General features: G+C 54.7%; 1 protein-coding gene across 2 annotated transcripts in view; it reads left to right on the top strand.

Moving 5' to 3' along the window:
• Nucleotides 1-24,439, top strand: part of GTF2IRD1 (GTF2I repeat domain containing 1) — a 68,531-nt gene that overhangs the window by 30,756 nt on the left and 13,336 nt on the right. Inside the window, exons 14-21 of one of the 2 annotated variants that reach the window (XM_006889672.1) lie at nucleotides 756-803; nucleotides 1,656-1,721; nucleotides 2,644-2,827; nucleotides 7,235-7,287; nucleotides 7,465-7,521; nucleotides 8,766-8,849; nucleotides 12,193-12,376; nucleotides 12,940-12,968. In XM_006889672.1, the coding sequence (XP_006889734.1) occupies nucleotides 756-803; nucleotides 1,656-1,721; nucleotides 2,644-2,827; nucleotides 7,235-7,287; nucleotides 7,465-7,521; nucleotides 8,766-8,849; nucleotides 12,193-12,376; nucleotides 12,940-12,968 (705 nt within the window). Of the gene's footprint in view, nucleotides 1-755; nucleotides 804-1,655; nucleotides 1,722-2,643; nucleotides 2,828-7,234; nucleotides 7,309-7,428; nucleotides 7,522-8,765; nucleotides 8,850-12,192; nucleotides 12,377-12,939; nucleotides 12,969-24,439 lie in introns of both variants that reach the window. The other variant, XM_006889671.1, reaches the window with a different exon arrangement.

Genomic DNA, 24,439 nt, shown 5'->3' with positions numbered 1-24,439 from the left:
CATTTGTTGCTTGCTGTTCTGTTAAATTTTGCTATTTTGACTGGGGTGAAATGATATCTCATAGTTGTTTTAATTTGCATCTCTCTTAGGGCTAACGTCCAGCATCAGGGAACCTCTTACTGAGCCTTCCCTCATTTCTCCCTTTCGATCCCTCACCTGTCTCCTCCAGTCCTAGCTGAAGGCAGGAACACTTGGCAAGGCCCTTCACCCCTCCACAGCGGGCCTGGCAGGCCCTGTTCTCCCTGTGTACACCTGAGCCGCTCTCCGAGATTACCCTCCACACCTCACTGTCCTCTCTCCCTCTCCTTTCCCTGGACGCAAGGATCCCACAGCTTTCCGAGCTCCCAGCCCGCCCTGCACCCACAGTCTCTGCACCCACACACTGCTCCTCGCTCACGTCCTGTAATGAGCATCTCGGCCCAGAGGTCCTCTGCCCCCCTCATCCCTTTCGGCTTTGCTTCCTGCCGTCACACCCGCTGACACCGTGTGCTTGTGCCTGGTGTCACTTCAGGAGCACAGGGCTCTGTCTTGTTCCCCCTGGTCTTTCAGGCAGGACCAAGGTGGGTGCAAGGCTGGCACTAGGTGTGGACAGTGTGCAGAGCTGGTTCTCTGCACCACCTCTGTCTGGGTGTGTGGAGACCAGGGGTTCCTGTGAGGATTTGGGGGCCCTGGTGAACAGAGTCCGGGTCCCCACTGGTGCCTGGCACGGGCCTTGGAGGGGAGGGTGGTAGCTTCTCGGCATTCTTCTCTTCCAGACAAAGTCACCCCGGAGGACTTGCGGCCAGAGGAGAGGCCCGTGGAGGGTGAGGCGCTCCCCATTTCACCCCCTTGTCTCCCCTGAGCTTCCTCATTTCCCCTTTGTTCCTGCGTCTCCTCATTTCCTACACCCCAAGAGGTGTGGTTGGGGGTGAGGCCTGGGCTGCCTGGGTTGGGGGCGATGTCTAGAACTGTCTTCTGAAGCCTGGAGATACCTGGCCAGGTGTGAGCGGGCTCTGGGAAGGAACTGTCACTCTCTGTATTGACTTTCCCCCTGACCCAGGCGTCTTCCTTCCAAGGACTAAGCAGGGAAACTCGAGGCCTGGAAGCCCAGAATTACCTTTGTGTCCTAGAAACCAGTGTGCTCAGGAGACCCAGGGACTGTTCATTCCCTCGGTGCTGAGGGCGGGGGCAGGACAGGAAGAACACGTGGGAAGAGACTGCTTCATCTCTGGAGTATCTGTCCTTAGGATGGGATGAATGCGTCTCAGAGGAGAAACGTTCATTTCCCAAAACACTGTGGCAGCGAGACCAGGAGGCCTTAGCAGAAGTCGCCTGCCACCTGCTGGCAGTGAGCTCAGCTTGCTGGCTGAGTGTGCAGCTCCTGGTTAAACCTGCTCAATTAGCCTTCAGTGATGTTCGTCTAGAGAGTCCTGTGGACCCTTTGAGGCCACTGAACCTTTCACCTCACCGTTCAGGCCTGGTGATGCTCATACCCCGTCTCAGACACAGGAGGCGAGCCCGGCCACTGGGGTCCTGTTTCTGTGGAAATGGGTCACCCACTACCACCACTCTTAGCTTCTCCCACTCCAAGGTCCTTACCCGGGTCCCTGGGTGCCATCCAAGCCCACGTGCCACTGTCTCTGGGGGCGCAGCAAACCATTGCCTTTGCCTTCCAGAGAGCCACGGCGACGTCATCCGGCCCCTGCGCAAGCAGGTGGAACTCCTCTTCAATACGCGCTATGGTAAGGGGGGCTGGCAGGTGGACCCCGCTACCCGGGCAGCTGCTTCTCACAGCCCCCTCAGGAAGGGACAGCTGCTTCTACGCAGGGACTGGAGTGGGACACAACCCTCAGAGTTGAAGAGGACGGTGCCTGGGTGCACCTGCAGCTCCTGGCATCCTGCACCTAGAGCTGGGGTGCTGCCCTGCCTCCCCCAGCTGCACCCCCGCTTCCCCACTGCCTCCTCCTCCCGCTCACTCTCACTCACTGGCTTCGCCCCCTCCGTCAGCGCCTCCCTACACAGGCCTCCTCGCTCCGTGGTGTGTCAGTCCAGGTGGAGGGCCAGTCTCTCCCTGTGACAATACAGCCCTCTGTCCCTAGGCACCTCCTTCAAGGACCATCAGGATGTGTGGCCAGATGACCCCTGCCCAGGAGATGGCAAGGGGCAGGGAGGCAGGAAGGAGGCAACTCTTTATTAAGCCCCTGTACACTGGGCTGGATGCGTCTCACACACACTTTCTCGTCCTAAATTCCTGTGTTCTTACACCCATTTCACAGATGAGGGAAAGTGAGACCTGACATGATTTGTTCAAAGCCCCACAACTACTGAAGGGCGGAGTCTAGCCTGGGCCTTGGACCTGTCCTGTTTGCATGCTTTGGGAGTTATTATGGTGGGAGGCCATGACCCTGAAGGGCATTGCTGCCATCGTAGGGACCAGTGTTGACAGGAGGACAGTGGCCTGTGGGTGGGCTTTGGGTCACACTGATGCAGGCTCACACGTAGCTGTGCTGCTTTGGGGCTTTGCCCCTTAGACAAGTCACATTTCCTGTAGACAACAATACACTCCCCTGCCCGCCCTCCCAGAGGTGAGCTCTGACAGCTGTTGGGGGGCAGCGTCAAGGTGGCTGGTCAGGGGGCTGGCCCTCAGCAGCCGTGTTTCTGCAGCCAAGGCCATAGGTACCTCAGAGCCTGTGAAGGTCCCCTACTCCAAGTTCCTGATGTACCCGGAGGAGCTGTTCGTGGTGGGGCTGCCCGAGGGCATCTCCCTCCGCAGACCCAACTGCTTTGGGATCGCCAAGCTCCGCAAGATCCTGGAGGCCAGTAACAGCATCCAGTTTGTCATCAAGAGGTAAGGCTGGCCACGCCCGGCACCGCCAGGCTCACCTGGTGCCTAGGGACAGCGCCAAATGACATCTTCCTGGACCTCAGCAAAGGCTTTTCCCAGTGCAGGGACAGCGGGTGAAATTTGCGCTGAGTGGGGCAGATTTGATACTGCTCAGCTTGGCTGACCAGGCTCCTCTCCATCCCGGGAAAGCCGGCCTCAGTTTGCCCAGATGTGGAACGGGCTGTACCCACCAGCTTGCCCTCCAGCTTTGTTGGAGCGTGCTCCGGGCAGGTGTGTTGGCATCCTGGGCCTGCCGAGGGCATTGCTCTGTTACACCAGGACTCGGCACCCGGCATGTTTGTCAGAGTGTCTGCCTAGCATCTCCTGGCAGAGCCAGCCCGGTCGGCGTCTTCCTCAGGTCAAAAGGCCACACTCGTGATGCTCGCCTGCACTAGACCAACATCTGGTCTCCCAGCGTTCCCCACGCTGCGGTCACTGTTCTCTGTGTAATTAGGAAATTACTTAATAGTGGAGGGGAAATTATGAAGTCAACTCTAAAAGGGGAAAAAAGAAATCACGGTAGGGACTTTGCGATGACCTGGGTCAAGCTGTTCTGTGTTGCTTCTGTGTATTAAGTATTAACAGTAATTTACTATTTTTACACATTCACACTTGCTTTGTTTAAAAGAGGAGGCTCTTAGGGTTTGTCCCTCTCAGGGTGTGCGTGACCCCCGGTTGGGGTCAGGCTGGTGCCAGGTGCAGACACTGCTCCGAGGTCTAGTTTGAGCCACAAGGAGCTGAAAAAGCAGGTTTGACGTTCTGTCCACAAATCCACGTGACAGTCAGGCCACACCAGGCTGGAGGCCCAGGGCAGAAATCCTGGTCTGGCACTTCCCAAGTGAAATCACAGTGTGACGTCAGGTAGAAGACGTGCTGGAGAAGGTGCTAGGGATGGAGATGCCCTGGTGGCACAAACGGTGTGCCCGTGTCTCCTAACCCCAAGGATGGCGGTTTGAATCTGTTCACCGGCTCCGAGGAGAAAGGGCCTGGTGATCTCTTTCTGCAATAATTAGAGATAAGGAGACCCTGTGGGCCAGTTTTCCTGTGTGTTGCCTGTACTTGGAAATGCCCTCCACAGCAACAGGTTCAGTGTTTTTGGAGGAGAATGTTTCAGAAAAGGGCAGGGGGGAGACTGTCCAGGAAGATGACACCTGAGAAGAACCTCCGTGAAGCAAGGAGGCCCCGAGAACATCTGGTGGAAGGGCATTCTAGGCAGAGGCAACAGCAGTGCAAAGGCCCTGCGGCAGGAAAGTCCTGATGATGAGGGTCATTTCCAGGAGTGGCTTCAGTTCCACATTTGAAGGCTTATCTAAGGGCTAGGACCACTCCCTACCTGCCCAGTAAGTGTGGTCTCTGATGTTTTGAATTTTATTCTACATTTCTTCTCCCATTCTGCCCCAGACCACCTGAACAGAACAGTCGGTGGAGGAGGCCAGGCACCAGCTCTTTCTGCTCCCAAGACAGGAGGGGCTGTGGTTCCTGGGATCTGCTAGCCTTTTGGGCGGATAGTTCCCTTGAGCCTTTGATGTTCTTCATTCACTCTTCTTGCCTTCAGACGGAAGGAGACTGGTGGTTGCATCTTAGCTGGCTGCTTGTTCTTGGTGTCTATTTGTGGACTCCCCTCCGCTTGGTCCCCTCTGCCCTCAGAGCACGGACCCACTGTAGCCCAGTGCCCACCGCTGTAGCACCCCCTGCCATGGACTCCTGGGCGCGTGGGATCGGGCAGTTTGCCGTGCTCTCTGACTGGCCTTTTTCACTGAGCTGATGTTTTCAGGGTCCATGAGGCCCCGGCGCATGTCAGTACTGCATCCTGGGTCTTATTAGACTTAATGAGAGCGCGTCGGGAGCCTTGGAGGAGGGCGTCACATGATCTGGTCTGGTTTTGTTTGTTTTGTTTTTCATTACTGTGCTGTGGAGAGGAGAGTGGCCTTGGAAGTGTGGTAGGGACAGGGACCAGCGAGGAGGCTTTAGTAAGAGACCCAGTAAAGGTTCGTGTGGGCCGAGCCTGGAGAGGGACATTGGGGCCCAAGTTGGACACCAGACCCACTGCTCAGTGAAGGGGTGAGTGCGGGTTCAAATCCACAGAGGGCGGGTGTGGGGGCTGCTCCCCATGGCTGGCCCCTCAGTCCCTGCATCTCCCCTTCCTGGAAAATGGGCAGCTCTAAAATTTAATTCACTGTTTATTTTTTTTTTTAGCCTTTCTTTTAAAAAGTAGGCGAGGAAAGAGAACTGCTGGGAATATTAAATGGTTACTGAACCAAGTCTCTCATTAACCTTACTTTTAACATGGGTGACACTGGAGTGAAGGAAATAGAATTGCATAAGGGTGGTATCCACTTTAAGATTCCACTGGAAATCACTGATTTGGATACTTTCAAAGGGTGGATTTTGTGCTTCTTGAATTATATTTTAAGAAAGCTGTTATATTTACATTTAAAAAGAGGAAAATGAAAACTCAGGGCTGCACATGTCCAGCTTGTGTGTCCTCTAGCCCCCTCCCACACCCTCCACACTAAAACCCCCTGCACCTGGGTTCGTCCTCCACTTGCTTCTACTGTACGTTCACAGGAATCCTCGGTAACTGTTACCCAACCTCTCCCTCCCCTCGGGACAGGTATCATGAGCAGTGTTATCCCAGGTTTGTTGGATTTTTTTTACATGTGGCTGTTAAGAGAAAAAAAAAAGCAGAATGAATTTATAAAAATACTTGGGAGGGCGCAGTGAGACGCGTTACTAGTGTAAAAATACAGCACATCACAACTGCCACCAGTCTCCGGAGTCGGAATTGACACAAAAACAAGCTACGCTTTCTTTTAAAGACTGAGGTGCACCTCATCCAAGCCGTGGTGTTCTCAGTTGCTTCAGTGTGAAAGTTGGATGGTGACTGGAGAGGACTGAAGAAGTGAAGCCTTTGACTTGTGCTTCACTGAAGAGTATTAAGTAAACCATGGACTACCAAGAGAATAGTGAGTTCTGGTGGCCTGGTGGGAAGAACCTGCGCTTCAGTCCCAAAGGCACGCGGTTTGAATCCACCAGCTGCTCCATAGGAGAAGCATGGCGGGCAGTCTCCTCCCATGCAGTTCGCTGTCTCTGAAAACCGTTGGAGGATCTAGCTGTGAGTTCTGTCCTTGTACGATCAGGGCCACTGTAAACGAGTAATGGCCAACTGGATGGCATCTGACAAGAGCAACACAATCTTTGCTCTAAAGATAGTGTCCACCATGATCCTTGAAATAATTTATGAAACTTTACTATCCTTGTGTGGATTATTCTGCAAAGAGGAGTTCTTACTTTCATCAGAGTTTGAGAATCCTAAAAGCCTTGAGAACTTTAAAAGCTTAGGTGGAGCTCACACGGGAAGGAGGCCGAGGGCCAGAAGTGCAACCTTGTCCACTTAGGGGAGGTCCATCAGGTTCGGGGTCTCTCTGATGTTCTGGGTGCTGGGGAGTCAGGCCAGCCATGTGAGAACTTCTCATCCAGACCTCCGGAGGAGGGGCAAGAGAAGAGTTCACTGGGTGAGGATGTGTCTGAGGCTACCTGCATAGGTAATGAGCTGACCGTCACAGGGAGTAATTAAGCTCCTTACAAGAGACCGCCACCAGACTCTGAGTGCCCATTCTGACAGCCGGAATCTTCTGCGCATCATACCTTTGCTGATCACAGAGCTGGGCTCACATGACTGAGGCTGGACAATAGGGGGCTTGAACCACCAGACTCTGAGCTGTTTCTAACTCCTCACTGCTTCTCCCATAATCCCTGGAGAAACTGAGGCCCAGAAAGCAGAAGCTGAGTGGAGCCCCACACCGGTGTACTTTCTACTTTTGCATCTCTACATGTGGGTTTGAGGCTCACTCCCCTCTGTCTGGGCCAGGGGAGGGTTACTAAACTCCCTTCAGAGGAGTCGTAGCTGGAGATGTGCTGGGTGGGGCAGAGGCCCCCTCGTTTGAGCTCCGCCTTGTGGTTGTGGGTGTCCCTCATCCTTTAGCTGCCTGTCACAGTGTGAGGCTTCAGTCCAGGCTGAGACAGGGCTTGAGAACACTGGAGATGAAGTTAGTGACCACTCAGTCCCAGCCGCTCCCACCTCCAGAGGGAAAGACGGTTCTCGACGTCAGCCACAGAGGTCAGACCTTCCCTGGCAGCTCAGGGCCTGCTCCAGAATCACCCCACTGCTGCTCCACGCCACAGACACGGATGGGAGACAGCCCTCCAGGGCTGCACATCCTGGGCATGTCGGCTCCCAGGCAGGACCTCTGCTCTTGTCCTCCTGTCCAGAGCCAGGGGGGCGCCTTGGTCACACATGCAGACCAAGGCCCAGGGGAGTGGCCGGCCAGTCGCAGGTGGGGCTGACGCACCACTTGTGGTTTTTTCCAGGCCTGAGCTGCTCACCGAGGGAGTCAAAGAGCCTGTCACCACAGAAAGTCAAGGTAGCCTGGCTGGGCTGGAGTGTGGGGTCCTGGCCCTGCCACCTCCTGCTTCCTAGCCCTGCTCCCCTCTTCCCCTGACCCCCCTATAACCTCCTTGCTGGGTCTGCCCCTACCTCTCTGCCTCTTGCCCCACCCCCAGAGTCGCCTCCTCAACTTGGTTTCTCTTCCTGCCCCCAGAGCGGGAAACCAGGGAACCTCTTGTGGACGAGAGCCTGAAGAGGCAGGGCTTCCAAGGTAAGGCCACAGCGCAGGGAGAGGTCAGCTGTCCCGGCCTGGCGTGGGTCTGCACTGTGTTTTGTTTGTTTGTTTGTTTATTTTTATTATTTTTACATGTACCGTCAAATCAGATCTGACTGGTACAGGAGGAGATTGTCCCCTCCTTCTCCAGCAGAGCATCTGGTGGATTTGAACCGCGTACTTCTGGGATTGCAGTTGGACTGTGTTTTGAGGGCCAGCTTGGGGATTGGAGGTCCAGCCCCATCCTTCAGGCCTGCTGGTGGAGGGACACAGGTCGGGGGCTGGCAGGCAGGGCCGAGCCCCATGAAGCAGTCCACTCTTCTCTGGTGCTTAGAAATCCCTGGCCGCCCTGGAGAAGGAGAGCAGGCGGGACTGGAGATGTGGTCCAGAGGGAGTGGGGGAAGAGCTGGAGCAAGTCTGAGGGGAGTGACCAGCAGGACCCCAGAATGAGGGAGGAGGTACCCTGTCCATGTCCGTGTGCACGCTGCTCTGAGAGATGACCCGAGGATGGCCATCACCCTGGAACTGGGAGGAAGTGGGGACAGTGAGGCAGGTGCCATGAAGGGCCGGGCTGGGGTTGGAAGTGCCAGGCAGAAGGACCAGATCCCAGGGGTAGAAAATCTTGCACTCTGGGCCCCTCACTCCCTCTGGAACATTCTTTGATGAAGGTCACCCACATCTTCTGTCCTTTCTTCCATTCTGCTCATGCCCGACCCTCTCAGCAGATAGGGGGACCCACTGCACCTCCACCCCGCCACCAGGAGGTCCTCGTCCTCACCCCACTGTGGTGTATTGTGAGGCCTGTCTCAGGGCTCCTTCATGAGGCACCTCGGTGACTGAGTGATCCTGGAAGCTGTTGGGCTGGCCCCTGCCCTTGGGGACCACATACCCCACACTCTAACCTGTGGACACTGACAGCTCAGCCTGCCCCTCCCCCCTGACCTGGAAGCACCCCTGCTCTGAGCCCATGGGGGTCTCTCACCCAGGGCTTGTTTGGTGCTTTTCAAATGTCAACAATTAGCTTCGTTTCCCAGCTCACTGCTGTTGTCACAACAGCGTGCGTCCTTCCAGCGGCACACAGCCTATCGGAATGCACGTTCCCAAGGACTCCGAGGGGCCACTCCAAGATTCTGCTAATTGCCGGAGGAGTTTCCTATAATTAGAAAATCATATTCCTTAAAAGTCACCAAGTGCCTTTTAATTTAACAGCCCAAATCCATAATTGTTTTTTCACTTTGCAGAAAATTACGACGCCAGGCTGTCCCGGATTGACATCGCCAACACGCTGAGGGAACAAGTCCAGGACCTGTTCAATAAGAAATACGGTGGGTCCCGCGGGTCCAGCGGGTCCGGCGCGGCCTCCGGAGGGAGGCTGGCTGGCGGGGGTGGGGAAGGCCGGAGCGCCCCACTGCTGACCCCTCACTCACCTGTCCTCAGATGAGGACCCAGCGTGCAGCCCTGGGGGTCAGCAGCAAAGGACATGGGCACTGGCTCTGCCCCTGCCCCGCGGGCCTGCTAGACTAGACCAGTGAGACGAGAGGCTGGTCCCAGCTAGCCCGGGGCATGCTGACCCACGCAGAGAGGAGCACGCTGCCCCCGGAGGCACAGCTGCTCCTTCATGTTGGGTTATTGGCTCTTGGTATAAAGGTTGGAGGTTCTAGTCCACCCAAAGGCACTTTGGAGAAGGGCCTGATGATCTCCTTTCACAAACTCTCCCTGACACACGTGGAGCCACCGTGAGCCGGCTGTTCACCAGGACGTTAGCTCGGGGCCAGGGGAGGTGGCCTTGCAGGGAGAATGGAAGCTGGAGTCACCCTTTCCTGGAGCTCCTCTAACAGATAAGCACAAGCCGGTGACTTTAAAGAGCAGAGTGTATTTTCTTTCCATTCAGAGTACTAGCTCCAGCCGATGATGCTTCCTTTTCTAGATTTTAGCTTTTAATCTGGTTGCCGTTGTTGATGTTGTTAGATGCTGTGGAGTCGGTTCCAACACACAGCAACCCTGTGGGCAGCGGGCCGAGCCCCTGCCCGATGGTGCCAGCCTTGGTCTCCCCTGTGTCCCCGCCCCGGTCAGCTCTGTCAGTCGCCTCACCGAGAGCCGTCCACCCTTCGCTGACCCTCTCCCTTCCACATGCCGTGTCCTTCCCCGTGGACTAGTTTCTGGGAGCTTTCAGCAGTCTGCTTCTGTTGTCTGGCTTCTCCTTTGTGTGTATCTGTCAGTTCTGCATCTTTTCTACTTCAGAAGCGATTAGATTCAGGACCCACCGTACTTAGGTGTGATTGAACTAACATCAAGGACAGACCCTGTTGCATTCACGTTGTTCCCAGATCAAGGAACTCTGTGTCAGAACAACCCCCCCAGGACTGCTGAGTGTCAGAAGTGTGCAATCTAGGGGAGCTCTGGTGGCCTAGTCGCAAGAAGCTGCACTGTAATCACAAAGGTACACGGTTCAAATCCACCAGATGCTCTGCCGGAGAAGGAGGGATAATTTCCTCCTGTACCAGTCAGATTTGATTTGACGGTACATGCACAAAAAATAATAAAATAAATTTAAAAAAAAAAGAAGTGTGCAATCTGAAATGGCGGGGTTTTTCTAACACCAGGAAACCTCGCCTCTGTTGTGACTGGAGTTTGATAGTACTCACTGCCACATGTGTTACCCCCCCCAAAAAAAAGAAGAAGAAGAAGAACCCCGTAGGCTTTTCTTGGTGGTGATTTTTACAGAGGAAGATCGATAGGAGTTAGCAGATGGGGAGAAGGAGGTGAGTGGTCAGGAAGAGGAGAGAAACCAGGGCCCTAAAACAACAGCAACAGAATTCACTGTTCGAGAGTCAGTTCCAATTCAGAGCAGCCCTGGGGACAGAGTTGAAACCACAGGATTTCCAGTCTCAGCAGGACCCTCGTCGTCGTTCTCCTGCACAGAGGCTATGAGAGGGGAACCTCTGTGCACGTAAACCATTGCACTAACAGAGGCCCCTGCGGAGAGTGCCCGAGCCGTCCTGGACGGGGGACGTCAGGGTGGCCGTAATCCTGTCGTCAGGGATGTGCCACACGTTCATTTCTGTGTGATCTGCTTCGTGTCACACTAGTCCGTAACCAAGTCAGAAAGAAGTCTTAGACACAGGAAACTCGGGGAGACAGAACACGGACTGGTGGGAGGCGGGGAATGACTGCTCACAGGTTTGAGGCAGCTCCCCAGGGGCGGTGAAAGGCGTCTAGAAGTAGACGGCGATGGGTACACAGCCTGGTGAAATCGCTAAAAATCTCTGAATTGCGCACTTGGAGTGGTTGAATTTTCCAGTGTGTGAGAATTGCCATCACCTCGGCTTCAGCACAGGGTCACCCAGGAGCAGCAGAAAGATCTCCGCCTGGTCCTGAGCCCACCGCACAGTGGCTGGTCCTGTCAATCCCATTGTTCCGGTCGCTCTGTTATTTCCAGGGCCTTTCCACTTGGGGGCTCACTGTCCAGCCGCATACTGGACAGTACTCTGTTATGGTCCACAGGGTGTTCGTTAGCTGCCTTTCAGAAGTAGATCACCAGGCCTTTCTTCCTGTTCTTTCTTAGTCGGGAAGTTCCACTGAAATCTGCCCACCACGGCTCACGCTGCTGGTATTTGAAATAACCAGTAGCATAGCTTTCAGTACCACGCCAACTTTCAAGCTGTCACAGTTAAGACACATTAGCAGCCAGGTGGTGGGTATGAATTCTATCTCAATTTTTAAGAAATATCACCAGGGTGAAGGAGAAACTAAAACTCAGAATTTCTGGATTTTCTAAATGCTCAGAACAAATCAGAGCTCAAAGAGAAACAGGATCAGTCCTGAATTCTCAGTCTCTGGGATCGAAACCAGCTGCTTGTACAAAAAAGCTCAGTGGTCCTTCGAGGGCTGGCCCCGCAAGGCTTTGGCCAGTGGCCTCCATGACATCTGTGGGGCTGGTGGTGTCCCCAAGTTCAGGGCTGCAGCTGAGAGACCACCCTCCAGCTGCTGCTTCCCGTTCCCCTCTGTCTGGGGGGCTCCTGGAAGCCTGTCCCCAAGCATGAGAGACGGGACATTTGGGTGCACCCCACGCCTCAGCTGGTATCCCTGCGCCTGTCCCCAGCCTGAGGGCAGGGGTGTGGGAAGACCAGGAGGGCAGTCCCTCAGGGGAGCCGACAGCAAGGTCAGCTGGAAACAGGTCTTCCCGGAGGTGCCAGGCTGGCCGTGAGATGAGGGCTGGTCACTCCAGGCACAGGGACCTGGGCCTGGGCAACGCTCTCTGCGCCAGTGTGGGATCCATTCCGAGCCAGGGGATGGTAGTTGTGGGGCAGGAGAAGTCCAGCGTTGTGGGGAAGGGCCACCTGTGCCCACAGGGTACCCGTCCCCGAGGCTGGCTGGGAGATTTTCCGTGGGAGATCAGAAACGTGCCCCACACGGTCCCTGGCAGCTTGAGTGTGCTGTCTGCCCACCCTCGGCCTGGAACAGCCTAGAGCCATCCACATAGCACTTACCTCCCATGCCTACTCCGTCACCATGTAGCCCCCACGCACCCCCCCTCACTCCTACACCCATGTCTTCACATCACAGACTGTACCCCCACGTGCACATCTTCACACTGCCCAGAGCCCCTACCTGCATCCCAACTGGCTGCACCTGCTGACGGCTGGCCCGCACCTCTTTCCTCCACAGGAGAAGCCCTGGGTATCAAATACCCAGTCCAGGTCCCCTACAAGCGCATCAAGAGCAACCCCGGCTCGGTCATCATCGAGGGGCTGCCCCCCGGGATCCCCTTCCGGAAGCCCTGCACTTTTGGGTCACAGAATCTGGAGAGGATCCTTGCAGTAGCCGACAAGATCAAGTTCACAGTTACCAGGTACTTGGGGGAAGGGCAGAGGGGAGGCAGCAAGATCAGTTCTGAGTAGAGCACATAGCAGTAGCTTCGGCGTGTCCCTTGGTCCTGCCTTGCACCTGTCCTCTCAGCTGACAGAGGCTGCTCGTCCTGGGAGTGGGGGGAGGACAGGGCCTGCACGTCAGCCAGGGAGTAAGGTGCCCCATGGAAGGAGATGAGACCAGACCGTTGTGACATCTGCCTCCGTAAATATATCCTACTGACCCACCGGTCCCCGGCTCTGTGATCCCATTGCCCTGTGGCTCTGTGAATGAGGCACTCTCACTTCAGAACTGGAGACCAAGACGGGTCATTTGTCCATGGTCCCAGACCCTGTGCCTTGTCCCAGGATGCGCCCCTGGCCCAGCCCCCCAAACTGCCCTGTGCACAGATGTCACCAGGCCTTGTTAAACACCAGTCTCATCCAGGAGATCACCGGTGGGCCCCAGACGTCTTTGAGGAGCTCCCAGACCGCTGGGTCATAGTGAGAGCTAAGAGTGCTTCCCAGACCTCTCCCTTCTGACACCCCTTCTCTGTGTCTCTTCCAGACCTTTCCAAGGACTCATCCCCAAGCCTGGTAAGAGAAGCCGGCTGGGGGGGCTGCTTGGCATGGGGGGCACTGTTTACTGTGGGGGCCTGGCCTGAGTATGGGGCCAGAGGCCAGGGCCATGGTCTTTCTCAGCTTGTCTTACGTTGGCTCTGGATTCTGGAGCCCAGGAGCCAGCTCCACCCTCCTGTTCTCCCACCCCACCTGGAGGAGGGGGTCGAGGGGCAGAGAAGGGGCTGGCACAGCACTGGCAGTATGAGAACCTCTTTTGGTCAGAACTCAGGAGGAGGGGCCTTGCTGGAGGGCCGTGTCGGCCTGGGTTGGTGACAGGTGTGTGCAGTGGGAGCGTGGCAGGAAGTGCCTGCCCAGCGATAGGCGGTAAATGCCCTGTGGTGTGTGCTGCCCTCGCTAGTCCTGCAGGGTCCATTCAGGGCTAGTAAGGCTCCTGGACAAAGGATACATTCGTCTGAACCATAGACACCCCCCATCCTGAATTTGTACCCTGCCTGCTCCCCTGTACCCCACTGCACCCCGCTTGGCTCCAGGAGAGGCTGCCAGATACAAGGGGAGACGGCAGCTGCTGGTAGGGACCAGTGTCCAGAACAGACCCCGCAGCCCTGGAATCTCAGTGCACAGTCAGGCATGAGGCCCCTGTGAGCAGCGTCACACTCAGCTCCTAGTTCTGTGCCAACCTGGCTGGGCACAAGGGCAGCCACCCTCGGCAGGAGCTGGTGCAGCCGGGTCGCCAAGCTCACCAAGGGGAGTGGCACGTCCTTGGGACGGTGAGCTTGAGAGCCAGTGAGGAGAGGCGGGGCTCTGGGTGTGACAGCAGTGGGGTGGGTGGCTCACCCCAGTGTGCTTTCTCAGAAGTCTCGGAGCCCAGGAACTGTGGGATGATATGAGTCAAGTGGAGATCCTGGCAGTCAGCCACTTCCTGTCCCCCTGTGGAATGAAAAAAAAAACCACAACACAACACAACACCCCACTGTCTTGACCTTAACCTCGGTTCCCAGGAGTCCACATCTCACTGAGGGTAGAACCAAGCCCTGTCCTGTTGCCTTTCCTTGGCCATGTTCTTTATGGAAACAAAGGCCAGGCCTTTCTTCATCACACTGCTGGATGGATTAGAATCGCTGACCCTTGAATTAGTAAACCTCAAGCCATCAAGTTGTTTCCAACTCACAGTAACCCAATAGGGCGGAGGGGGGCTGCCCTGTGGGGTTCGTGAGGCTGTAATAATTTTTTTAATGATATTCTGCTTTTGAACACTTTATTATTTTTTTTTACTTTTATTGTATTATTTTTACGTGTACCGTCAAATCAGATCTGACTAGTACAGGAGGAGATTGCCCCTCCTTCTCCAGCAGAGCATTGAGGCTGTAATCTTTATACAAGCAGATTGCCACATCTTTCCCCCGCTGAGAGGCTACTTAGTGGGTTTGAACCGACAACCTTTTAATTAGTAAGAGAGCACGTAACCCCTGTGCCAGCAGTGCCCCTCTCCCAGGAGCCGCCTGGTGGCAGAAACCGGCTGGTAGGTGCCATTGGGCCCACTCTGACTCGCAGTAACCCACGGACGGCACTGAAGCCCCGGCCTCCCGCCCGCCCTCACGGTGTCCACTGTGCTCGGCCCATTGCTGCACACACCATGTCAGTCCACTTCTGAGGGTCATCTTCACGCCCACTCACCTGCCCCTTTTTCCAGGCATCATGTCTTTATCCAAAGACAGGCCCCTCGCATCACGATTCCCAGAGTGAGACCAAGTGTTGCCGTCGTTGCTTTTTCCCCTCCACCCCCCATCATTGATTCTAAGGAGCCGTCTTGGCTGCACGTGCACGGAGACCAGTCTGTTCTCTCAGCAGTCCGTGGTATTCCGTACTCTTCACCGCTATCACTCAGAGGCATCATTCTTTGATCTTCCTTGTTCAGTGTCTTTCACAGGCATATGGTAGACGTGGTGACTGTGGCATCAGCACAGAGCATTGCCCAGTGGGTACCACTTAGCACGGATCCATCTTACAAGTATCCCCAGAGAAAAAAAAAAAAAAGAAAAAAAAACCAAATATCCACAGAGGCCCTGCTGGGGCCAGGCAGCGTTCCAGGCCCTCTGGTGACCGCAGGGACCTAGTGAACGAGGTGCCCTGTTTGCTTTGCAACTTTTTGAGGTTCAGACTGGAGCCCCTTTTACAGGGGAGAAAATTGAAGCCATGCTATGTGCCCCATGTCCGCAGCTGGCAGGTGGCCTGTTCGATCTCAGGGCCATGGTCCTTGCCGCGTGACTTCAGGTGTTAACTCACGCGTTCGCTTGGAGAGGCTGGAACTAACTAGTGACAGAGGAGGTGGCAGAGTTAACCACACCAGACAGAAATAGATGTTTCCCCACGAAGCAGGCAGGAGACAGCAGGGGCCAGACAGGGCGGAGGGCCAGGACCTGTCTACAGAACACTCTGCTGGTGGGATCCTGAAATACAGCGTGGTGGGCCCCTCGGTGGGCTTGCGTGGCTCCAGTGAAGTAGCAGGCCGTGTGTGGTCCATCCTGTCACCCACTTCAGAGGCCCCTTGACACCATCTAAGGTTTCAGGCCAGCCTGGCTCCAGGCTCTGGCCTGATAAACATCAGTTCAAGTGCCCCAGAGTCGGGTTCCAGCCACCGGCCTGCCCGACTTGGGTTTCCTCCCAAGTTGGTGTCTGCCAGCGGCACCGGCCCCATTCCTGTGAGCTGCAGGAGGATGAATGGCCTGGGTGCCCCTCTGCTGGGGCAGAACAGCGGGGCTGTTCTCTGACCTTCCCCTCTGCAGCCCCTGCCCTCCCTACTCCCTCTATTCCAGAAGGGAGGGTCCTAGACCTAGAAATACGGCCACTCACAGGAGCCTGCATGTTTCCAAGGAGTCTGGACAGTGGGGAAGGGAGTGTGTGCTGGCCTGCACCCTTGACCACTTGCACTGTCACCTCACTGGTGCTGTCACAGGTAGTTGCTGGTGCAATTCCAGCTATGGGTGACCCCACAGCAGCACAGAGCTTTGCCTGTTCTCGTGCGTTTTCGTGGTGAAGGCTAGTTGGACAGTATTGTGACCAGGTGAGCACCGTGCTCCCGTGCCCTTCCCGGCACAGGGTTTTGTTGCTTTTATTTTTTTTCCCCCCCTTTGTTCCATTACCCAAAATGCTCAAAGGATTAACTATTTACTACTGATCTATTTACAATCAAATATATCACCATTAATAATACCATCATAGACACAGAAGAACCATTTAAAAGGTATGTTTACATATTTTTTTCTACTAGTTTATTTCAAAAACTCAAATACAAATTTGAACAAATTCTTTCCATTTCCCTCATACCCCCACCCATCAAATTGTACAACCCAGTGATTAATTCCTCTTCCCCCTGCACATCCACACGCCTCTGCTTCCACCCTCTCCCACCCCTCCTGGATCCTTATACTCATTCTACAATAATGGTTTTATACAATATTTATCCTTGTGGGACTGAGTTAGTTCACTCAGCGTAATGCTCTCCAGTCCCTCCCGTTAGGTAATGATTTACAGTTCTTGCTTCTGCGAGCTGCATAGTATTCCGTTGTGTGCATGTACCATAATTTCTCAGTCCATTCATTTTGAAGCATATAGATGAGAAGGGGTAGTTCCAATTCAATTGTCAAGGTATAGATTTTTTTTTTCTGGTTCTCTGTTCTCAAGGAATGTCTATCTAACATTAGCAATGAAACTGTCCTTTGAAAATTAAGTAGATATGGTTCAAATCCACCAGATGCTCTGCTGGAGAAGGAGGGGGCAATCTCCTGTACCAGTCAGATCTGATTTGACGGTACATGTAAAAATAATACAATAAAAATTAAAAAAAAAGAAATAAAATGAAGTAGGTAAATGTTCCATTTTCTGGACCCTAAAGGCCACACCGTAGACTGAAGGGAAGAACATACCCTCCAAATCCCAGTCCCGGGGGGTCAGGCTGGAGGAGGCGAGGTGACAGGAAGCCAGGTGGACGGGCGGTGACAGGAAGCCAGGTGGACAGGCGGTGACAGGAAGCCAGGTGGACGGTTGCAGAGGATCAGGCTTGGGAAGGGCCCCCTCCTGCCTGTGGTTGCTGTTCACTGAGGTTCTCTGAGCCACTTGCTAAAGAAGACCCCTTGTGGGTCCCTTTGAGATGAAATGGATCAGCAGTTCAAAGTCCCTCCATTCATCATGCTTTGAAGATTAACGATCTTTCAGGTGTGAGATGCTCACAGCAAAGCCTGGAACCATAGCCAGGTCTAGAGGTGGGCTGAGGCTGCAGCGGCTCCCAGCCCTCTTTCGTCCCACTTGGGGACTTCACATCTGCCCTCGGGCCTCAGTTTGCCCACTGTTGTCTGCTGGCCCTTCCATTCTGACTTGCTGAAGGGCAGGTCAGCCCTGGCTGGAGAGAAGAGGGCTTGGACTTGAGCTTAGAGAAGGGAGGATGGGGTCTAGCCTTCTGCGTCTGCAGGGGGAGGGCTGGGGCCAGGGCTGTGCGGGACTCCTGAGAGAGGGAGGTGCTGGTGAGTTCTCGATGGAGCCCTGGGGCTGCAGAGGATGGGTGGGCCCGGCCTCCCACTTGTGCCAGGGTGAGCTTAGGCACAGTCTCCAAAGACCTGGTCAGGGTCAGAGAGGCCTGGGTCAGCTGGGGCAAAAAGGGATGGGGCAGCAGTAGGGGCCTTCAGCGCGCCCTGTGTCCAGCTCTCAGGAACGGAGGCGTGCCGAGGGCCATGAGCTGTTAGTCACCTGTCTGGCAGGTGCATGTCGGGCACCACAGGACCTTCTGTTGTAGGAGTGGGGCCTAGGTGAGCCTGCTGTCACTCACGTGGATCCCCCAAACTGAGAGAGCCCTGTCTTAGTTACATAATTCCTGTGTGTGTGTGTGTGTGTGATTCCGACTCGACAGTACACGGCAACAAAGCAGAGATACCATAGTAGATGACTTTAACACACTGTCATCATTAGGAGGCTGGAAGTCCATTTTGGGGTGTCATTTCTGTGGGAAGCATCTGTAGGCCCAGTGTGCCTTGGAGGTCTCTCTCTTCAAGGTCAAGTGTATTGACCTTCTCCAGTGTCAGGGAGCTTCCTAGCGCAGGTGACTACATCCAGAAGGAACCGCTCCACTCCTGGTGGTCATTTCTTGGTGGCATCGAGGACTCCCCACCCCCTCAGGAAGCTTCCCTTACTAAAATGGGATTAGTTGCTTGGTTGTATTGATCACGAGACGTCGTTACACAGCTTCCACATTGTGTCATTACATTCATGGGGTTGGGGGGGACACTGTTCAGTCCATGACAGGACCTTACTCATTGCCATCAAGTCGGAACGTCCTCCTTCAGGCTTCCAAGGCTGGAAATCACAAGGGAGAGAAATGCAGTCTCCGAGTTAGCTCGCCCCTTTGCGGCCTCCCCCAGAGCCCCCTGTGATGGGGCGTACTGCTGCGAAAAGCAGGCCGCCGAAGATTGTCAGATAACTGTTTGTGCCACTTTGAGTAGAAATGTAGAAAAAGAAACCTTCATCCTGAGTAGCCAGTGTAGCAGCCACGGAGCAGTCTTTGGACCAGAACCCACTGTCACAAGGTGGTTCCGACCCACAACATCCTCTAAATCTTGTAGGAGGAGACGGGGCAGTCTGCTGGTGGATTCGAACTGCTGATCTTTCTATTAGCAGAAAGCACCACCAGGCCTCCTTTTAGGGAACATTCTAGTAGGTCCTAAACTATGTACAGGGAAGCACAAATAACATTCCCAGGAAGGACATTTGAAAATACAGAAAGCTGGCAGCCCAGATGACTGGCTGTTCATTTCTATGAGGGTGCATTTCTTATAGGGTTTTCCCCCTGCAAGTTTACTAATCTTGTATCTCACTGTTAGCCTTCATGCAAGCGCACGCACACACTTGCGTACACATTCTTAACCTTAAACATTACCATTTCTCCATGTTTTTGTAAAGTTTACGGCAGTAGGTAACACCATTATGTAACTGCCTGTCCCCGATTGGGGACATTTGGGCTCTTCACACGCCCACGTCACACTGATTACCAGCCTGTGTCTGTAAAGTTGATTCTGACTCATCCAGACCCTGTAGGATAGAGTACAACCACCACACGTCTCTTCTGCAGAGCAGCTGGTGGGTTTGAACCACTGACCTCTCAGTCAGCAACTGAGTACATAACCACTGCGCCAAGACCCACTCGGGTGTTATTAGCATATCAAGCCCCGCTTTCAGGAGGACGTTTCAGAACTCGATGCAGATCACACAGCATGTGTGTAGCGTGGTTGAGGTTTGAACCCGCTCTTGCCCAGTTTTATCTTCAGGAGCTGTTGAAATCCAAGTCCCCAGTTCTCTGCTGCCATCATCAGCCCAGGCATTGACCTTGAACTAGAGCTAGTGGCCACGCCCTGCCCTCCCTGCTGCAGTGTCTCTGCATCCATCCACCTTGGAAAACACTTTGCTGCCCCCTCCTGGCTGTCAGTGTCTAGAACATTGGTCAGGCCCGTGTACCCCTCTGTGTACCCTCAGGTGGGCGCTCATAGCTGACCCTCCAGTGGGTTTTCAGAGGCTGTAAATTGCACAGTGGGAGATTACCCCTCTTTCTTCCACGGAGCAGTTAGTAGACTCCAACCACATGCCTTTGGGTTCACAGTATAACTCCTTACCACTAGACCAGAGCCCCCTGTGTAATCCTTAAAGTCATAATGAATTCTTTGGCTTCATTTATTTGTATAACAAAAGCTTAATAGATACACTCTGTGCCTGGCAAGCTGCGGGGATTGCAGTCACTGCATGGTGTTTACTGAGAGACACAGATAAATAAGAACCAAGTACCTTGTAAGCTACTTTTTAAGAACCTTGGAGATAAATATAACAGGAAACAGAGACAGGGTGACTGAGAGTACAATTTTAGGTTAGCCCCAGCAAAGACAGTTTAGACTCAAAAAGCACGAGAGCGTGAACCACGTGGCATCCAGGAGAGTCAGTCTGTGCAAAGGCCCTGGGGCAGGAAGGGCTTCTGTGTCTGAAGCCTCAGAAAGCTGTGAGGCTGGAGCAAAGTGGTCTCCGTGAGCACAAGGAGGTGGGGTCCAAGGTGAGGGTGGCAATTTGGCGCTCCTGGGTCTCTGAGAGGCTGCTGGGAGTTTCCAGCAGAGGGATGGTCCGAGGTGACATTGAGGTTGAGACAGGCCAGCAAATCATTAGCAGATAGTCATACTGTGAGCAGACAGGCAGTGACTGGCAGCCGACAGTGTTGGGGGAAGGGCAGACAAGGGCTCTGGGGTGGGTGGTGGTTGCATCTTAAACTGAATTTTGGGATAGGGTGTAATATATAAGTTTGAAAAGTATAAAAGTCCTAAGTGATGAGTTTTCCCCAACACAAACTGCCCAGGCTACCTGCCCTCCTGCAGACGTAGTCGCCCATTACTCTCCTCCAAACGTAATTACATCCTGGCTCTGGCACCATAGATCAGGTGTGCGATTTTTAACTTGGTCTGGCTGGGATCGTGTTTTACTGCTACAGTCTTATCTGGACCTGACTGGGAAGTGGAGCCGGCGAGGTTGCCGAGGAGGGGAGGGGAGCGGCGAGAAAGAGCCCGGGCGGGCGCCACGGTTCTGCCTAGGCAGCTGGAGGGGCCACGTGTTGCAGGGCGGTCGGGGACCCTAGTGGTGTGGGGCCTGAGGTATGGACCAGATGTCAGGTGGCCAGTCCATCCACACACGTAGACACATCCCTGGTCTGTCTCCATCGTCACGTGACTCCTGTTACCCCTGAGTCCCCTCCTCTCCTCAGACACCAGGCCCCTTCGTTTCCGAGTGCCGCTTACAGAAATACCACAAGGAAGAGATTTCATGAACAGAAACGAGTTTTCTTCTACTTTGAAGCTAGAATTCCATATTCAGGGCACCAGCTTTGAAGGAAGGCCCTCTGGGGATGTCTGTCTGTCTGTCTGTCTGTCTGCTCGCTCTACTATCCTTGGCTTCCTCGTGCTGTCTGTCTCCTCCCCGTCCCCCACCACACTGTCCACTTGTTCTTGTACCCCATCTGCCCTGGGTATCTCGGGTAGTTTCTTTGAGAATTCCAGTCCCAGGTGGGTTTAAACCGGCAGGTATACAGTTGGGATGTACAGCATGTGTTTCCGGGGGACCCGATTCTGTTCCATAGCACCCCTCATGCTGGATTAGGATCCGCCACTCTAGAATGACCTCCTTTTAGTTGCATTTGCAGCAGCCCTGTGTCCCAGTAAGGTTCTGCGGGGTCAGGGGAGAAACCAGTTCAGCGAGTCTGCTGACGGGACCCCTGAGTGTAGGGGTGGGGGTTGTGGGGGTCGGAGCTGAAGGGGCGGGGGTGGCAAGCGACAAAAGACTGAGGCAGAATTACAGAGGGCTTCGACTGGTGACTGGAACTTTATCTGGTGACGTGGAAGGCTTTTTCAGTCAAATTAAACGATCAGCTTGCATTGTTTTGAGATGACTCTCTAACCACACTTCCCTCGCTGCGGACGGATGGACTGGAGAACGGGAAACGAGGAGGGACTGCAGAAGAGGCCTGGGCAGTGGGGTGCTGGTGCAGGGAGGCGGGGGCGGGGCCAGAGGTTCCTGGAGTTAGGATGAGGATCTTGGAGTGAGAGCTCAGAGATTGGAGGGGATGGTGGTGCCACCCCAAGGCTGGGTGAGTCTCGGAGCCTGTATAATGCCCAGCCTCCCTTGACTGCCAGGAAGTCGGCACCCTGGGCCTGCCAGCTTTCCTCTCTCACACACCCACCACCACGTGCGGGACCCTTGAGTGATCGGCTGGGGACCACATGACAGCCACTCCTTCAGCTTCCAGACTCTGAGGCCCCAGACCTCAAAGCAGCGCTCCCTCAGTGTTACCACAGGAAGTCAAGTTTGCCTGTCTGTAAGATGGGAAGAACTGTCAGAGCCACCCCGAAGGACATTCCAGGGTTCCTGGGGGAGGCCGGGGTGGGGGGGGGCAAGCATGGAGGAGGTGGTCACTGGCCAAGTCCTAGGCACACCCTGTTACCTACGAGGCCCCTCCTAGTCTGCGACTTCTGGCTCAAGGAGGCAGGTTGAATGGCACCCTCACCTCGCTGCTTGCACCTCAGACCCCACCATAGGCCAGTTGAGAAGCTCAACCTGGGCAGAGGGCCCTGCCAAGGGGTCCGTGATCCCGTTTGCTGGGGTGCAGGGGCCTGGGACTGGTGGCTCCCCTTGTCTTTGTTCCCACTGGGGCCTGCTTTGCTCACCCCTCCCTGTGGGGTGGCCTCCTGAGGAAGGAGAGCTTGATGCCAACGTCAAAGCGACCTAGACAGAGGCTAGAGCAGGGTCCAGACAGCAGCCCGAGTGACCACCATGGCGGTCTCAGGTTCTCCATCCTCCCCGTGAGGTCCAGCAACTTGGTCTCTGAGCCTCCATCCCCAGAGGGTCCCTCTCCACAGCACCCCCTCAGGGTGGCTTGGCGTCCAGCCATTCCCTCCTCCTCTGGTCCCAGCCCCCTCTCGCCTCCCCATCCCCCCCACGCTCCCATTTCTGTCACGCGCTGAGAACCCAAAATAAAATCCTTTCTCGAGTTTCTAAAGATACCACGATTCCAGCGCCAGCCACATGTTTCTCCACTTAATTATCTCTGCTTTGCTTTGTTAATTAGGCTCCAGTAACCATCTCCTTCTGGCTCTGGGAGGAGCTGGCATCTGGGGGGGCGGGCTGGGAAGGCCAGCTGGCCTGGGCCGGCTGAAGGGTGTCAGCCCCCCTTTCCAGGCCTGGGGAGCCTGATTTGAGGTCCCTGCCTCCGTGTCTTTCTGTTTCCCAGCTACCTCTTTCCTATAATGGGGTTGCGGAGGGGAAGGAGACCCGCAGGCCCCACAAGGGAGCACTGGGGACCCCAGACTGTAACATTCCAGAAAGCCTCACAGAAGCCATTGTCCCCAAGGGACAGCCTCTGTGGGCTCGAGTGAGCACAGCCTCCAGTCACCCCGTGACAAGCACATGTGAGCTGGGGTGGACGTTAGAGATTCCATCTCTGTGCTCTACTGGGTGGCTGCCCCCTTTCCAGATCTTTCCAGCTGTGGACAGGGAGGAGTCTGTTCGTAAAAGTGCCTCGTGCTGTAATGTTGGGATTAGACCGGGGGACACCTGGACAGCATATACTGAGGGAGGGGGCTATGGGAAGCCCCCCAGGGCTTCAGGAGCATCTGGGAATAATTCTGGAGTGTCAGCTGCACCAGCCACCATGCTGGGTCCTAGGCTTTTCTCTTTATTGTAAATACACGTAATACAACATTTGCCAAACTAGGGAGTTTTTTCCCTCCATGAGAACAGTCCTGTCCAGCCATCCCCAGAATCCACAGCCGGGTTTTCTATGACCGTGAGCAGCTATTGCCTCCCAAACAGTGTCTTCCCCTCATCCCTCGCCCCCCCAACCCTTAGAACCACTAAAACTCAAACCTCTTTGGTCTATTCTAGAATATTTCACATGAGTGAGAACATATGATACTTGTCCTTTTGTGACTGACTGACTTCATTCATCTTGATGTATAGTTATCCCCAGTATCCATGACCATGAACCCCATGTTCACTGCCTCCTAAACAGTGTCTCCCTGAACCCTAAGAATGCTGGTAGTCTAGTGAGAATGCTGGTAGCCTAGTGGGCAAAGAGTTGCACTGCCAACCCAAAGGTAGGCAGTTCGAATCCCGGACCCCACTCCCGCTTTGTGAGAGCAGTGGGCAGTCTCCTCCCACCCAGTTTCTTGCCTCTGAAAACCCAGTGAGGGGTTGGCTGTGTGTGGGTGCCAACCCAGCAGCGACGAGGAGTTGTGTAGTCCCTTCCCTCGGCATCCTGTTTTCAAGGTCCATCCACGTTGCAGCACGACTCAGGACTTCCTTTCTCTTCATGACCGAGTCAAGTTGGCTCTGTGTGTGTGAACCACATTCGCTTATGCCATCATCTGCCTCTACCTTGGTAACACTGGGCGACGCCTGTCTGTCTGCATCGCTGCTTTCAGCCTGTCTTCTGGGTGGAATTACTGGACTCTGAAGAAGACTGTGACGTCAGGGGCAGAGGAATACTCCACAATAACAGATGACACAGCCTTCCTTGCTGGCTGAAAGGACTGGAAGCACTTGCTTCAAGACATCATTGGAAAAGTGTGCTCCCAAGGGCCTCTCCAAAGTACTAAGGAACAGTGATGACAGTTTGAAGATGTAATTCAATCCTTAACAAGGTTATGCTTGCTACTTTTAGAAGCCTGCAGCATCACGGAGGTGGACGGTAGCTGGGGAAAGCCTTTGAGGTAGGACCTGAGGAGGGCAGTAGGGAGCCATTGGGGGTCAGGGAATAGCATTGCCATCAGAGGGACTAGCCTCTACTGGGGCCCCCACAGGAGGGAGCTTGCTCGTGTGCAGGAGGAAGGAGGCTGGTGAGGACCGGTGGGATATAAGACAGAAGTGGGAGGAGGACAGACGGGACAAGAAGGCTTAGCCCTGTGCTCTGAGTCGGG

Source organism: Elephantulus edwardii, unplaced genomic scaffold (genome assembly GCF_000299155.1).
Source record: "Elephantulus edwardii isolate Elephantulus edwardi_28Jun2011 unplaced genomic scaffold, EleEdw1.0 scaffold00080, whole genome shotgun sequence".
Lineage (NCBI taxonomy): Eukaryota > Metazoa > Chordata > Mammalia > Macroscelidea > Macroscelididae > Elephantulus > Elephantulus edwardii.
Note: the sequence above shows the minus strand (reverse complement) of the source record. Positions and strands in the feature narration are given on the sequence as shown.